Source organism: Haemaphysalis longicornis, unplaced genomic scaffold (assembly GCF_048455015.1).
Source record: "Haemaphysalis longicornis isolate Haplotype H1 unplaced genomic scaffold, Haemaphysalis longicornis Haplotype H1 scaffold_7, whole genome shotgun sequence".
Taxonomy (NCBI): Eukaryota; Metazoa; Arthropoda; class Arachnida; order Ixodida; family Ixodidae; genus Haemaphysalis; species Haemaphysalis longicornis.
The window spans coordinates 131,611,318-131,624,260 of NW_027526422.1; the positions used below are offsets into that span (position 1 = coordinate 131,611,318).

Consider the following 12,943-nt stretch of genomic DNA (forward strand, 5'->3'; position numbering starts at 1 on the left):
CGTATTTAGAGCAGATCGGTAGGTCCTGGAATACGGTGTATAAGAGGACACTGGCAGCTACTTTAATGCACGGTAAGTACACAAATAACACTGAGTGTTTCTATCACTTGCGTTCTACACTGCTTCTTAGAGAACTTTTACCCAAAACGCTAAGGCTGCGTTTGCCTGCATGTCCAGGTGTTGTCTTAGATGTTACTCCCGCTGGCCGAAACTACACCTGGTTATTCCTCTCACTCGGACAGGATGACGTGAACAGACAACTGTGCTTTGCATATGTACATCATTTCTTTAGTTTCATTTCGTGAAGTTGGCATTCCGTGAAGTACGGCTTGCATATTGAGCTTTGTAATCAGTACAATAGACTCTCGATAAACGGGACTTCAAGGGATCAAAAAAATTAGTTCCGTTTAACAGGAGTTCCGTTTACATAAATAGATGTGCAAAAGTGCAAATATATGTGCGTACACACTCTTAAGGGCATTTCATGGAACTCTAAGCACTAGAAGGTGAATTTAGCTGATAGTTTTTCAGAAAGCAAGAAAACTAAAAAAGGTGATAGATTTTCAGAAAGCAAGAAAACCAAAAAAGGCTTAGGCACAGCATTCACAAAGTTGATTTGACAACAATGAGTCGCTGTGCAGTACAAAATGCGTCAATTATTCTTGTTTGAGTCCTTGCAACTGCGTCTTCATGGAGGCTAGAGGCCGCAACTTCGCGAGTGTTACGGGCCACCGAATGTAGAATACGGCAACGCGGTAATCAAGGGGGAATAGCACAACGATGGCACGAACAAGGGAGAAGGAGCCGAGCCCTGTAACCTCAGCGTCTTGAATCGAGACCGAACGACTGGAACAAAAACTGCGATGTAGCATTCGTTGCGCTAACCACGGCTGACTACTAATAAGACGGGGCTTGCGATGCCAACGAGGTGAAAAAAAACACGGAGGAAGAAAAAAAAACGAAGCAGCCAGAACCGTAAAACCTTATTCTCATTCCAATGGGTTTCACAAGAAGTTTCATTTCTAGTTCCGTATAGAGGGTGACCTGAAAATTTTAGTTCCGATTACCGGGAGTTTTTTTACGTAATCTGAATACAAAGCCAACCAACTTACAGGCTACTGTTCCGTTTAAGCCACAAATCCGTTTAAGCGATTTCCGTTTATCGAAATTCTACTGTATTTCAGTTTATTTCTGTCTACAGTGTCCAGTCGGCCTAATGGGCAGATATTGTTTTGTATTTTTCTCTTTAGCAACTACCTTAAAAAAGTGCAGACAATGGCTAGCTCGAATGCTATAACTGCTTTGTGAAGCGCACGAAAAGTGACAACGAAATGCGCACAGGGGACAAAGGAGCTCCTCCTGTCGGCCGTATACCTGCGATTTATGCAGCCCGTTAAAAAAATTGCAATGTACTACTGGTTGCAGTTCAGCAACCGAAGGCAATTACCGCGTCCCCCAATCATTAGGACCATTAATCTCAATAAGACCCTGATCGTAAACGTTCCTCGACGTTAAATCGCTCGTGAAAGGATTTTCCCGTCAACACTGAAAGTATGGCGTCACGGTAGAACCGCTACGTCTTAATGAATTCTGCACCGTAAGGCTGGAACTTCGAACAACTATAGCGGCTTGATTTGCATTCATTCGTCCGATCTGCCTAACCGTCGTACTACGCGGTGTTCTTCCGTCACCGCATGTAGAAATTTACGCCCTTTCGCAGCAATGGGATGTGCAAACGTTGTTCCAAGATCTCCAAATCTATACTACTCATCCAACACATCCGCATGGCTTAAGACGCTGCCGGGGTCCACGGACTCCCGGCTCATCCTGAACGAAGGGGGCGGAGGGGGGGGGGGGGGGGGCGGACTGGGGGAAAGAAGGCTGAAGAGAATCTTCAACCTCTCTTATTTCCCTCGACCCCATTCCGGACACACCTAAAGTTGTTGTCTTTCTCTGTCCTCTTTCGCAGAAATACAGGCGAAAAGGTTCAAGCAAGAAGCGACCAGATTCCGATGCGGGAAAAAGCGATGCCAGACCGAAATTACAGAATAAGTCCGAAGAGGAAAAGACATCGCCGCAAGAGCCCGCTATTGACAGCACTGACGAACAGGCGGAACGGCGGACACGCAGCCAAGAACCCACTGAGGGATCCAAAGCTTCTACGATGTCTACGCCATTGAGGGAGCCCAAGGATGGGGCCGATACCAAGGGAGATGACGCGTCGCCCGGGAGCGGGTCCGCCGCTGACGCCGACAGAACGGACAGAACGACTCCAAGCCCGTCAGGTACGTCTGAACCGCCATCCAAAAAATCATTAACAGATGGAGCTCTTTGTTACCCTTGCTGTAAGGCGGCTCCCGTAGCCAACTCAAAAGGTCCGGAGGGTGCCAAACGCCGGCGGCATTCCGTCGCGTCCGGAAAATCTACAATGACCAAGGGAGAGTCAATAACGCTCACGGCGTCCAGAAGCGCCTCAGGTGCCAGCGGAATGAAGGTGCCAGACGCTATCACTGGCAGCGAAAATCCGCCAGGTACCGGCGGGCATGAATGTTCCGTCGCCTCTAGGAAATCAACCACGTCTAGACCTTCGACATACTCGAAGACAAACGCGAAAAAGAAGCGCCCCTCCGACAGTACTGTCACGGAAACTTCAGTCAAGACAAAAGACAGGTCGTCCATATCAGGTACAAATCCGGATAGGCCATCGTCGGCTGCTGCTGCGCTGGGGCAGGGCTCCTCGGAAGGGAAGTCTCGGCAAGTGACAAGGAGGAGAGCAGTAGAAGCTACAACTTCATCGGCCGCAAGCAGTTATAGGAGTGCAAGGCAAGCAATGTAGCCACCTTGATTTCATCGTTGCCGGGGACTCCCATCAATTGCAAATAACGATTGTTGTATAACTTTGTGGCATACTCGTGTTCTCATCCTAACAAAAACATATACTCTTCGCCATAAACACAGTTTGTATCTTATATTGACTAGAAAATAATAAAATATATAATAGAATTTTGGCTGGTATTCCTCAATTTCAACTTATCATTCACGCAAGTAGTCTCATAATGCGTCCGAGACTGAGCATAGCTTCGTCCGGAGTGATTCTTGTGGCGATCGTTTTTATAATTTTATATCACTTTGAAAATGGTAGATTTAGATTGTCAGGTGAATTAAAGAGCACCACATCGATCCTGACGAAAGTGTGCATTTCTCTATAGCCGGTATTCACGGTGGCCATCAAGAATTTTAATGTGAACGCAATAACTGGACAATTGTGCAAAAAAGAGCCAGGGTCCGGTCTCGTTAGTGTCCTCGCTGGGACAAAAAAAAAACGGCTGCTTCAAGAGCTTAGCATGGCTTGGACATTACATCACCTTCGAAATTTCTGGTGCACTGCTCGTCCTTCTATCGCGCCCACATGCACTAACATGGATCGAAAGTAATGTCAGTGAAAGCTACGAGCCCCGCAATAGAATAAAAATGCAGGTTGAGGACCGCAATGCTAGGCAAAGCACAGCAAGATGGGAAGGGGAGGGTTCCAGCTTTTCGGTAGTGACTTAGGTGTTTGCCGGCATATCAAGTCCGCTTGCCGTTGACCTGACACTGCGGCGAAGAAAACCACAAATACTAGCGGCGCAAAGCATGAAATACCATTCCGCAGAGTTGAAATGGAAATTATTTCTCCCATAATCGTAACTTGTGAAAAATGTTTAGGTGTTCTGAATTTTTTTTTCTTCCGATGATCGTTTAGTCTACCCTCGCTGCAAATTATCGTACCTGTCAGCAGACCAGAGCCAAGGGCGTTCTTTACTTTGCACTGCATTACATTTATAGGATACCAAACCTTGAACATGGCAGTAGCTTCGTTACGACAAGATAGGTCTTCATCACGGCAATTAAGGTCTTCTTTGGCATGCCTTATTTAGAGATAGGTCGCATCTTGAAGGCGGAAAAGCTGGCCACAATAATTTTCTCCGCTAACAATCTTTCTTTTTGCGATGACATATCCCCTATAGGTTGTATTCACTGGCGTGGCACGCATGCGGGAAACCATGCACGTGCGCCGCCATGATTTTCCCCAAGCGTCTATGTTGCTAAGGCGACACCGCACTGGTTACTTCGGACTCCGCCACATGGCAGGACTTGTCCGTGCTGGCGCCCGTTTGATCACATTTCTATGGGTCGTGACCCACAGGATTAAAAAGCATCGTTTACCGCTAGGAAAGGTTTTGCAAGTTTAATGAAATATTCCTATCGGCCTTGTTTGAGTCTTTAGAAATTTACCAGTTTTTTATTGAGATAAAAAACAAACAACGAACTCATTTTGCTTTACCCAGTTCTCACTGGATGGCGCTAGTTGTCTAGCAATTAAGAGTTCCTTTTTTAATTCGGTATAGAAGTGACATATCTTTTAAGCAACTGAACTAGGCCGTTTTTAACGTTGATATATATTTGCAAAGCTTTTCGTATTCGTGCAAGATGTTTTTTAAGAACTGGGTCATGAAGCGGCAAGTCCCATAGGAAGACAGGTGAGTCCCCCTTAAAGCACAGCGAATGATGGTAACAGCGAGCTGTTCGATGTTCCTAACTATGCCCCACCGAACATGCAGTAGTATCACGTGCAGCACCCTACGGTTTACTTATCTCCATACACGGTTGAAATTGTAGCACGTCTACCAGGACCGGTAAAAACTTGGGAGCTCACGTATACCTGCAACTGTGTCGTGATTGACCAAGTCGCGTGCATATGCTAGTGAAAGCCGATTGCCACTCAAGGTTTGTCACCTGTTCAAAGCCCACAACAGAAACATTCTTGCAGAAAATTTTTGCCGCGCTGGAGCCAAACTCAAGTGATTTGTGCAAATGTCGCTTGCGATTCGCCAGCACTTGAGAGGCCGGGAAGCGCGAGCACGGCCGCGGCTCGGGAGACCGCTTCGCATGCACTAGCTGCTACGCTACCGTCTTATCTAAATCGGCACACACGTGAACATTTCTTCAAAACCAATATTTGACCACGCATCAGAGGGCACTTCTGGCGACATCCGTGGTCGTAGGCAACGGCAGCGTTGGCGTCTTGCGCGCCGTGTCGCTTTCATTCGCAGCCGCGGTTTCATTCTCGGGGGTTACGAAGTTCTCGACGGCAAGTAGAGCGCCAGCACATAATGTGAGTGCGCTTAATAATAGATCTGCTGACGCCACCACCCAGAATCGGGTGGAAATGCGGCAGACGGGGCACGCTGGTGTTTATTTGTTCTTTTTTTCTGTGAGGTGCGGCTGCAAAGCGCGCATGGTGATGGCGGTTTTCAGATTTGCCTGTGGATGAATATCCCGCTAAACTTAAAGTGGATACCATCTATAAAGCGTTCGAACAGGGGAAGGGGGAAGATAGCCCCGTAACCAGCGGACTTGGCGAGCAGGGAGGCCTGCCTCCTCTTTCATGTGTGTCCGCAGGCAACGTCGCGGGCGCTTTGTTGTCTGGACTGCGCACCGGAGGCATCGTGCGGAAACCTTTGCATATGCTTTATGCCTTATACTAATTAATTACACATAGTGGTAAGAAATAAGTCAGACTGAAGCGTTGTACCGTGTAATTCAGACAACAAAATTTTTGATGCCAATTTTGTGCGCCTGAACTCTTCCTGCACCCCTCTATAGCAGTTTCATAAATTGCATTCACTAATGGGTAAGAAGGTAATAGTTTCCGCGCTTGGACGAACAGCAGTCCTTCACTGCAAAGGAGAAAAGCAAAAGGAAGTTGAATTTTGGCTCATTGATTCATGCTGAACACCTATCGTGGTCATGCATACTGTGTCCCGTTTTCGCTTTAATAATAGGGCAGGTTTAGCAGGCATGCTTCTGGCTAGCGAAGGTCGCCATTATAACTGCCGCCATAACGGCTTTTTTAAACATTGCTCCAGAGCGTATGCACCACTTACTAGCCATGCTCCTGACACTTTGGCGGTTGACATGCGCCGGAAGGTTAGGAGAAACCAAGCGTAGTTTCTCTGCCACGAAACCCTCGCAAAAAAATTGAAATTGGCCAATTTTCCTTGTTGTTCTGCCTCTACCGATGCTGGGGTACGACGTCAACCATTCGGGCAGCCGCAACTCCAACCACTACGTGGGGCTATTTGCACAGTCATTATAATCTCGCAGAAAGGTCATTTCCTCCAGCGGAGAAGGGGACCCATGGATAATGTATCAGAATTTCCAATAATTTGAATGTCTCCAAAAACACGCTTTGTGCGTATTTCACGTTTGGTCGCGTGCAAGCAGCGCGACCCAGACGACACACGACATAAAGGATCGCACACGAACAACAAAAAAAAATGTCCCGAGGGAACAGTAACGCCAAACACTGTTTGGCCCGGTTATTAAGTCAAAAATCTATCCGAACCACGTCAGCCTCATTCTTTCCTTTATCTCAGCTTTACGACAGACAGTTCTGCTCGGGCTCTTGTCAAGAAAGGGATTCGGGGCTATAACACGTCCATTATAGTGCCGAGCTAGGAGGGGAAAACGCTCAACCAACCGGTGAAAGCGCAACACTTGCGTTTGTAATAGGCACTCGGTTTGTATTTCTGCGTGGCGTCGGCTCGAGACACACCTTTCATTGTGAACCGCGTTAGAGTCCGGGGTGTATGCGTGACTCGGAACAATAGCGGGCGGCCACTCGTTTGAGTTGGGAGTGAAGGCTCACGGTTAACACGACGCCGCCGCTGTCAGAGGTTTTCGTCAATGCGCTGGAGCTGATAGCACAGAAATATAAAATCCCTGCAGGGAAATTTAAAATTTAATTTCCCTGCTATCGTAAGTTGACAGCGGGGAAATTTACAATTTTAGACCATGTCTCTCCGTGTGACGTTTCGTTCAGTTCGTGTGGAATTCCCTGTCATATTATTTAAAAGAACCAGTTTTTTCAACATTGAACCATCATATTATTTAAAAGAACCAGTTTTTTCAACATTGAACCATATTTATTCGAATATAGTTCCACCTTTTTTTAAGAGTGTCCAAGATTGAAAGGGTGCATTTGCTCTCTGTCCTCACAAGCCTTCTAACTTGTGTAGAGTCGACGTATATTTACGCGAGTTCTATTCAACCTAACACCAGGCTTCGGTAAAAAAAAAAAAAAAAAAAAAAAAAAACTTGTGCAATGCTTTTTTTCCACGTTGACCTTTGTCTTGCCTTCGTCGACGAGGTAGGGCGAGGCTCCCTATACCTGGTTACAACTTAAGAACGGCACCACTGCATGTAATGTATCACTCCGCCGAAGCGCCGGACCCGTGACGTCAGTGCGCGCGCGTTTTGAAAGAGGATCGCGGTAAACGCGTGACATCATCTGCTTTTCTCACCGAGTTTGTTTGTCGTCACTGCAGTAATTTATAGGCAGATTAAGTCCGAAAAGTCATGGAAACGACTCGTGTCCGGTGTGGTTATTGTGTGCGTGCGCTGGCGGTGACTGCTATCGGTTGTTTATCTTGCGTCTCTCATTTCAGAACTGATCGATTGTCCACACCTCACCCCACCAATTCGTGGACGGTGCGAGATTTCGTAATTATGACATCGAATGAACAAATAAGTTTTAATATAGGGCGTAAAAGAGCGAGTGCGTCGTTAATTTATATAAGACTCATCATGTTACAAAGATCGATGCAGTTGTACGTACGTGAAGTACTCGATGTGCTGAAGCATTAATTTTGCGCGGTACGCAACGTTACGCGCTTTCGACGACGACGCGGAGAACAATTTTAGATTTTTAGATTATGCTGATGGTTAATAACAGTGGCATCAAACACTCTTGGGTTTAGTAATGTGTGCACAAAAGCCACGCCAATCGGAGGTGCACATAGGTAGCGCGCTGTTTGTAAAAAGAAAAACAATAACAGAATTGCTCCTTTGAGATCACGCGTGAAAAATAGCTTCACTTCTGCTTCATTATTACGCCTTAGTTTATTACTTTCTATTCCCGGTCATTGCTCCTTACGTGTGCATTGCCTAAGCACTGCCGTCATTTCTACGACTGTCCTTAATATCGCACTGTTAGGCGTTTTTTTACGCAGTCTTGACAAGAAAGCCTGCAGTTTACAGGAAGCGACCATGAAGTGTCTGCGCGTAAAAACCGTGCTTCACGGTGCTGCACATTTTTGGAAAAAAGCGCTTTTAAGCTTAGTTCTGCTCAAGCCTCAACGCAATGCGATTCTGATCGAGTCTCGAAAAGGATGGTAAATTAGCACCATTCCTGAAAAATGCTCTTTCGCAGCTGCCATTGCAATTGCGTTTTTGACAACGCCAATATAGGTTATAACAGGCTATTTCACTTCTTTCAGATTGTTATACGCCCTAACACACGGCATTTGGAGTGTTATTTTACGATACTGGGGAAAATGCCTGTACAAAGAAAATTTCTTGGCGTCATAGTTACAGCTCACCTTTTCATGCCCATTGCTTGAATTTACATCTGCTGGGGCAAGCTCAAACAAAGCGCAGTCCAAATAGCAAAAAAGTTTGCTTTTCTCTTAATTATATGTTGGAGTGAATTATTCACACTTATAATTTGGCTAGAGAACCGCCACTTATAAACAGCATTTGTTTTTATTCCCTTTTGCGCTGAAATGTTTATGAATGAAAAGTTGTAGTGTCTTCTATGCAAATTCAAGTTCCAAAACAAGGGCATGATGCAGACAGTCTCACTGGCAGGCATACTCATGCATACGAGCTTGAGGTATCATGGACACGAGCTTGAGGTACCAATTTACAAATATGAAAAGGTTATTAGAACTCAGAAACATTAGCAGGCGCCTCCCCCCCCCCCCCCAAACTAAACTGGGCTAAAACGTGTTGTGTGGTTTTGACATGGAGCTTCACTGAACAACAGAATGCAGGGTGTGACAGGTGATTCCCTGCAGGCCTTCCATCTGGATTTACCACTAGGGCACTACCACAGGTGTATGAAGATATTCACAGTGCCCGTACAGTTTTGTTCAATGTTTCCTCCACATTATCACAATAACGCACTGCTAAGAACCTCGATATCTCACATTTCTCTCTGAAGTATGCTTTACAGTCCAGATGTTGAAACAGCTGCTTACACTTCTAATCAGCTGCTTATTTATATACGTGAGGTACTTTCGACAAACTTGAAACTGGGTCTTCTTTATCACATTAAAACAAAGTTACATGCAATGACCTCCCCATGCCCGTAATATGAGTCACATATTATCGTGTCTTACAATGAGCCTGAGATTATTATACATGCTTTCGTTATAAGCAGTGTACTCTCCATGCACAAAAACAGTAACGGCTGCTTTTTTGATACCATTCAACACGACACCAAGCCAGGGATGTGTTGCGAAATTGCAACTGCACCGTAAATTGTATTTTTTTAATTACATATTACATACATTGAATTACACTGCAAGCTTTGACTTGAAATCACATACAAGCACACCTGTAGTCAGAGGAAAAAGTACACATCCTCAGTGAAAACACAACATCCCATACGTGGCGCTGCCATGAGAAGTCCATTCAAGCACATAAGTAGCATATGATGCCACTTAGAACACTGCAGTGATTTCCCTTATACCTTACTTCCAAATGCTGCCGGTGCAGAGGGGCTTAGTGAGATTGTTATACAAGTCGTTTTTTTTGCCTCACCACCTCGGCAACTCTTCAGTGCCAGCAGTTTCAAATGAAATAAAATCACCAAACAACGAGAAATATGGTTGCAGGTCACATAGTGCTGCAAGACAATTTCAAGCTTATGTGCAGAAGGTTCCTACTCATCAGGCACAACGCCACAAATTAGACGTAAAGAAAACAAAACGACACGAGCACATTCTGTACAGCAGCCAGTTATCGTAGCAGCCATTTAAAAAATTTGTCTGTACTGCCGCGAGGCACAGTCCTCTCGTTGAAGCTAGCCGCTGAAAGTTTCAGGCAGTCCGACAACTTAATCTGACAGCCTTGCCCTGGTGGTATTCAGCTTATCTTGTGTATTGTTGCAACATGTTGGCATTCGTTCCAAGGGTAGAAGAGTGTATTGTGGAAAGGCAGGGCACACATGGTAGCAACGTCAAAAAAATTGTTGGTTGGACAGTAAGTTAGCCTGCTAAATGTAGTCGTGCGGGCAGAACAGCCATTCTTATAGAAAAAGAGACTTCCTTAAAATTTTTGACTGCAAGCTTGGGCAGATGGTGGTTTCTCCCTGGTCGATGCAAAAATGAGCGGGAAGTTGTTCTGTTTCCTTTGCGTGCATTCCCCCGACAAGGCGCAAGCTCGTACTGACCTGTTTGCTTCCCCACAAACAGTACCACGTAATGTAACGGGAAATGTATTTCTTCTTTGTGAGGGGATATTAACTGCGTAAAGTGTCAGTGACAAGGAAGAGCAGAGCCTGACACTCTCAGCTTGTACACTAATGTTCGTTTTGTGGGACAGTGATAGAATCCATGTGGACCCAGGACGTCAGTGGGGTGCCGCCCCGCAACACATGCCGGCATGGCACGTCTCAAGCTCACCTGGACCGCTTCTCGGTTACCAGGGACTTCTTGCAGTGGGTGGTTAGATGCAGTGTAGCACGTCTTTTCTGACCATGGACTAGTGTCTTTCTCCATATTAATCACCTTGGCTCGTGTGGAAAGAAAGACCAGCAATCGCCGGATAACGACTCCTGACGCTGTTCACAAACCTCAACTCATTGAAAAGGTAAACAAGACTATTGGAAACCATTAAACCAACACTGCAGACGTGGCCGCATGAAAATATTTTAAGGCAAGATTTGAGCGTGAGGCCACAAAGATAGGTAGGCGAAGGCAGCCGAGCATAAAGTTACAGAGCGTCGCCTCAATAATACAAAGTTGTCTTTTCACTAATGCAAGATTGTGTCACCATCCCCCTTAGTATTGTTTCATGTTCCTTAGCCCTACATTGTTGACCAGCCATGTAAACGACCTTGGTACTGTTCCAGAAAAAAAAGTTGAATTTTGCTGCATAAACCAAACATAGTGGGAGGATACAGAGGTGACAAGCTCACTGTAGGCCAGTCCGCTATTCAACATTTGGTGGGCTCTTAAAAGAGCCGTTTGGAGCTTCGGAGCTGAAGACTGCAGCATGGTAAGCCTCACTCCATTTGCTCGATGCCGGAGAGGTCGTCATCTGCACCCCCACAGCTGTCGTCGTCTTCCTCCCCAAGGCTGATGATGATTGGGTCCACATGGTCGCTAAACCCACGCGCCTCTCGGCATTTGACCTCAATGCCAATGACGTGCTCAACAGCCTTGGCCCAGTTGCTTGGAGAAACATTCTCAGCTGCTGTGATGAGGAGCTTCCGCACACTGTCAATCTTGAAGTTCAGCCTAGCAACTTCACCTTTCATCTGCGCCCAGATCAGCTCGATGGGGTTAAACTCACAGTGGTATGGTGGCAACCTCAGAACGACGCACCCAGCCTTTTCTGCCGCGACATAAACTCTGAACTTCACAAACTGGTCTTTCACTGACACCACCAGTTCAAGAAGCTGCTTCTTTGTCATGGTTGCATCACACGGGATACCTTTTGATGTCAGCCAGGCTAGTATGTCAGGCTTACGTGAGGACATGGTCGGGACAGTCTCCAGGCACCTGGAGTGGTAGGGCGCGTTGTCCATGACGACAACACTACCCTGGGGCAGCTTAGGGAGAACAGAGCCAAACCAAGCCTCGAAATGCTCGCCTTCCATTTCCTCGTGATAGTCTCCCGACTTCGTTCCTTTAAAGATGGACAGACAGCCGTCAACAAAGCCGTCCTCGTTGCCGATGTGGGTGACTATCAGCCGCGCTCCTCTTCTGGATGGCTGTTTGAGTCCAGTCGTCAAAGCACGCAGGAAAGCGTCCTCGGGCGTTTTCACCGTATCGTCCCTCCAAGCCTTCGTCACGGTGTGGCCAGCGTTTACCCAAGTTTCGTCTGTGTAGAACACCTTGCGGTGCTGCTGCCTGTACTCAGCGATCTGACGAAGGTACCTCTGCCGCCAAATCAGCCCGTCCTGACGCTCGATCATCATCGAGTTTCGTTCGCGTTTCTCGAAGACAAAGCCGATGTCACCCAGGAGGCGGCGGATGGTCCACGTTCGAAGGCTGGGAAGATGCTCACTCCTCCGAAATTCTTCCGCAATCTTCTGTGCAGTAGGAGGCTCGTTGCGCCGGAAGAGGTCGTGCACAATGTTTCTCAGCGCGCACAAAGTGAAGCTGTCATACATCGCAGTGCGGCGTTTGCGGTTCTCGCTTCCGGGCCTTTTCCGGGAAGGTGTTGTCAGCTTCCCGCCCGTCGCCTTCGCTTTGGATTTGATGTCCAAAATCTTCCGGAAACTGACACCGGTGTACTCACTTGTCTTGCGGCAAGTTTCTTTCACGCCAATGGGCTGGTGCTCCCCTCGCAGCTTCATGTAGACGTTCAAAACTGTCTGCTGAACGTGGCGGCAAAGAACAATGCCGCTGCAGTTCTTCCTGTACAGATGCTTCGGCGTTGATGGGCTCTGAGGGGTAGGTGAACTCGCCCCAGACCGCAAACGCGACGAAGAATCTGGAGTCGAAGAAACAGTAACAAATGCGGCTACAGGTGGTACTGCGTAGTCATGCTCCGCCAGAAAATCGACCTCGTACGAGACGTCCTTGTTGGAGAATGAGATGGTGTAAAATGTGGGGACAAAAATACAATTAGGGACGCAAAGAGGCCACTATACGCTAACACATCGTAATTTCAAAGCTAGAGAATAATGCATACGTGTGTAAAATACAACACGTAAGCCATAAAAAGTAAACTGAACTTTGTTATTTTTTTATTAATAATGTTCTGTTTTGTCATTTTTGCACCGGGTTTTGACTAGGAATGGCAATTTTTTTATAATATTTTTACGTTTTGATACACGGTATTGTGGTATTGTATCTCGCATTGAAATTTTAAAATCCCAAGAACA

At 46.5% G+C, this 12,943-nt stretch overlaps 1 protein-coding gene across 1 annotated transcript in view; it reads left to right on the top strand.

Moving 5' to 3' along the window:
- The window catches only part of LOC144145134 (trehalose transporter 1-like protein), a 43,675-nt gene extending 40,710 nt beyond the window's left edge, over positions 1-2,965 (top strand). The window contains exon 5 of the mRNA XM_077676642.1: positions 1,970-2,965. Coding sequence (XP_077532768.1) covers positions 1,970-2,836 — 867 coding nt within the window. The 3' untranslated portion in view covers positions 2,837-2,965. The remainder of the gene's footprint in view (positions 1-1,969) is intronic.
- The last annotated feature ends 9,978 nt before the right edge of the window (positions 2,966-12,943 follow it).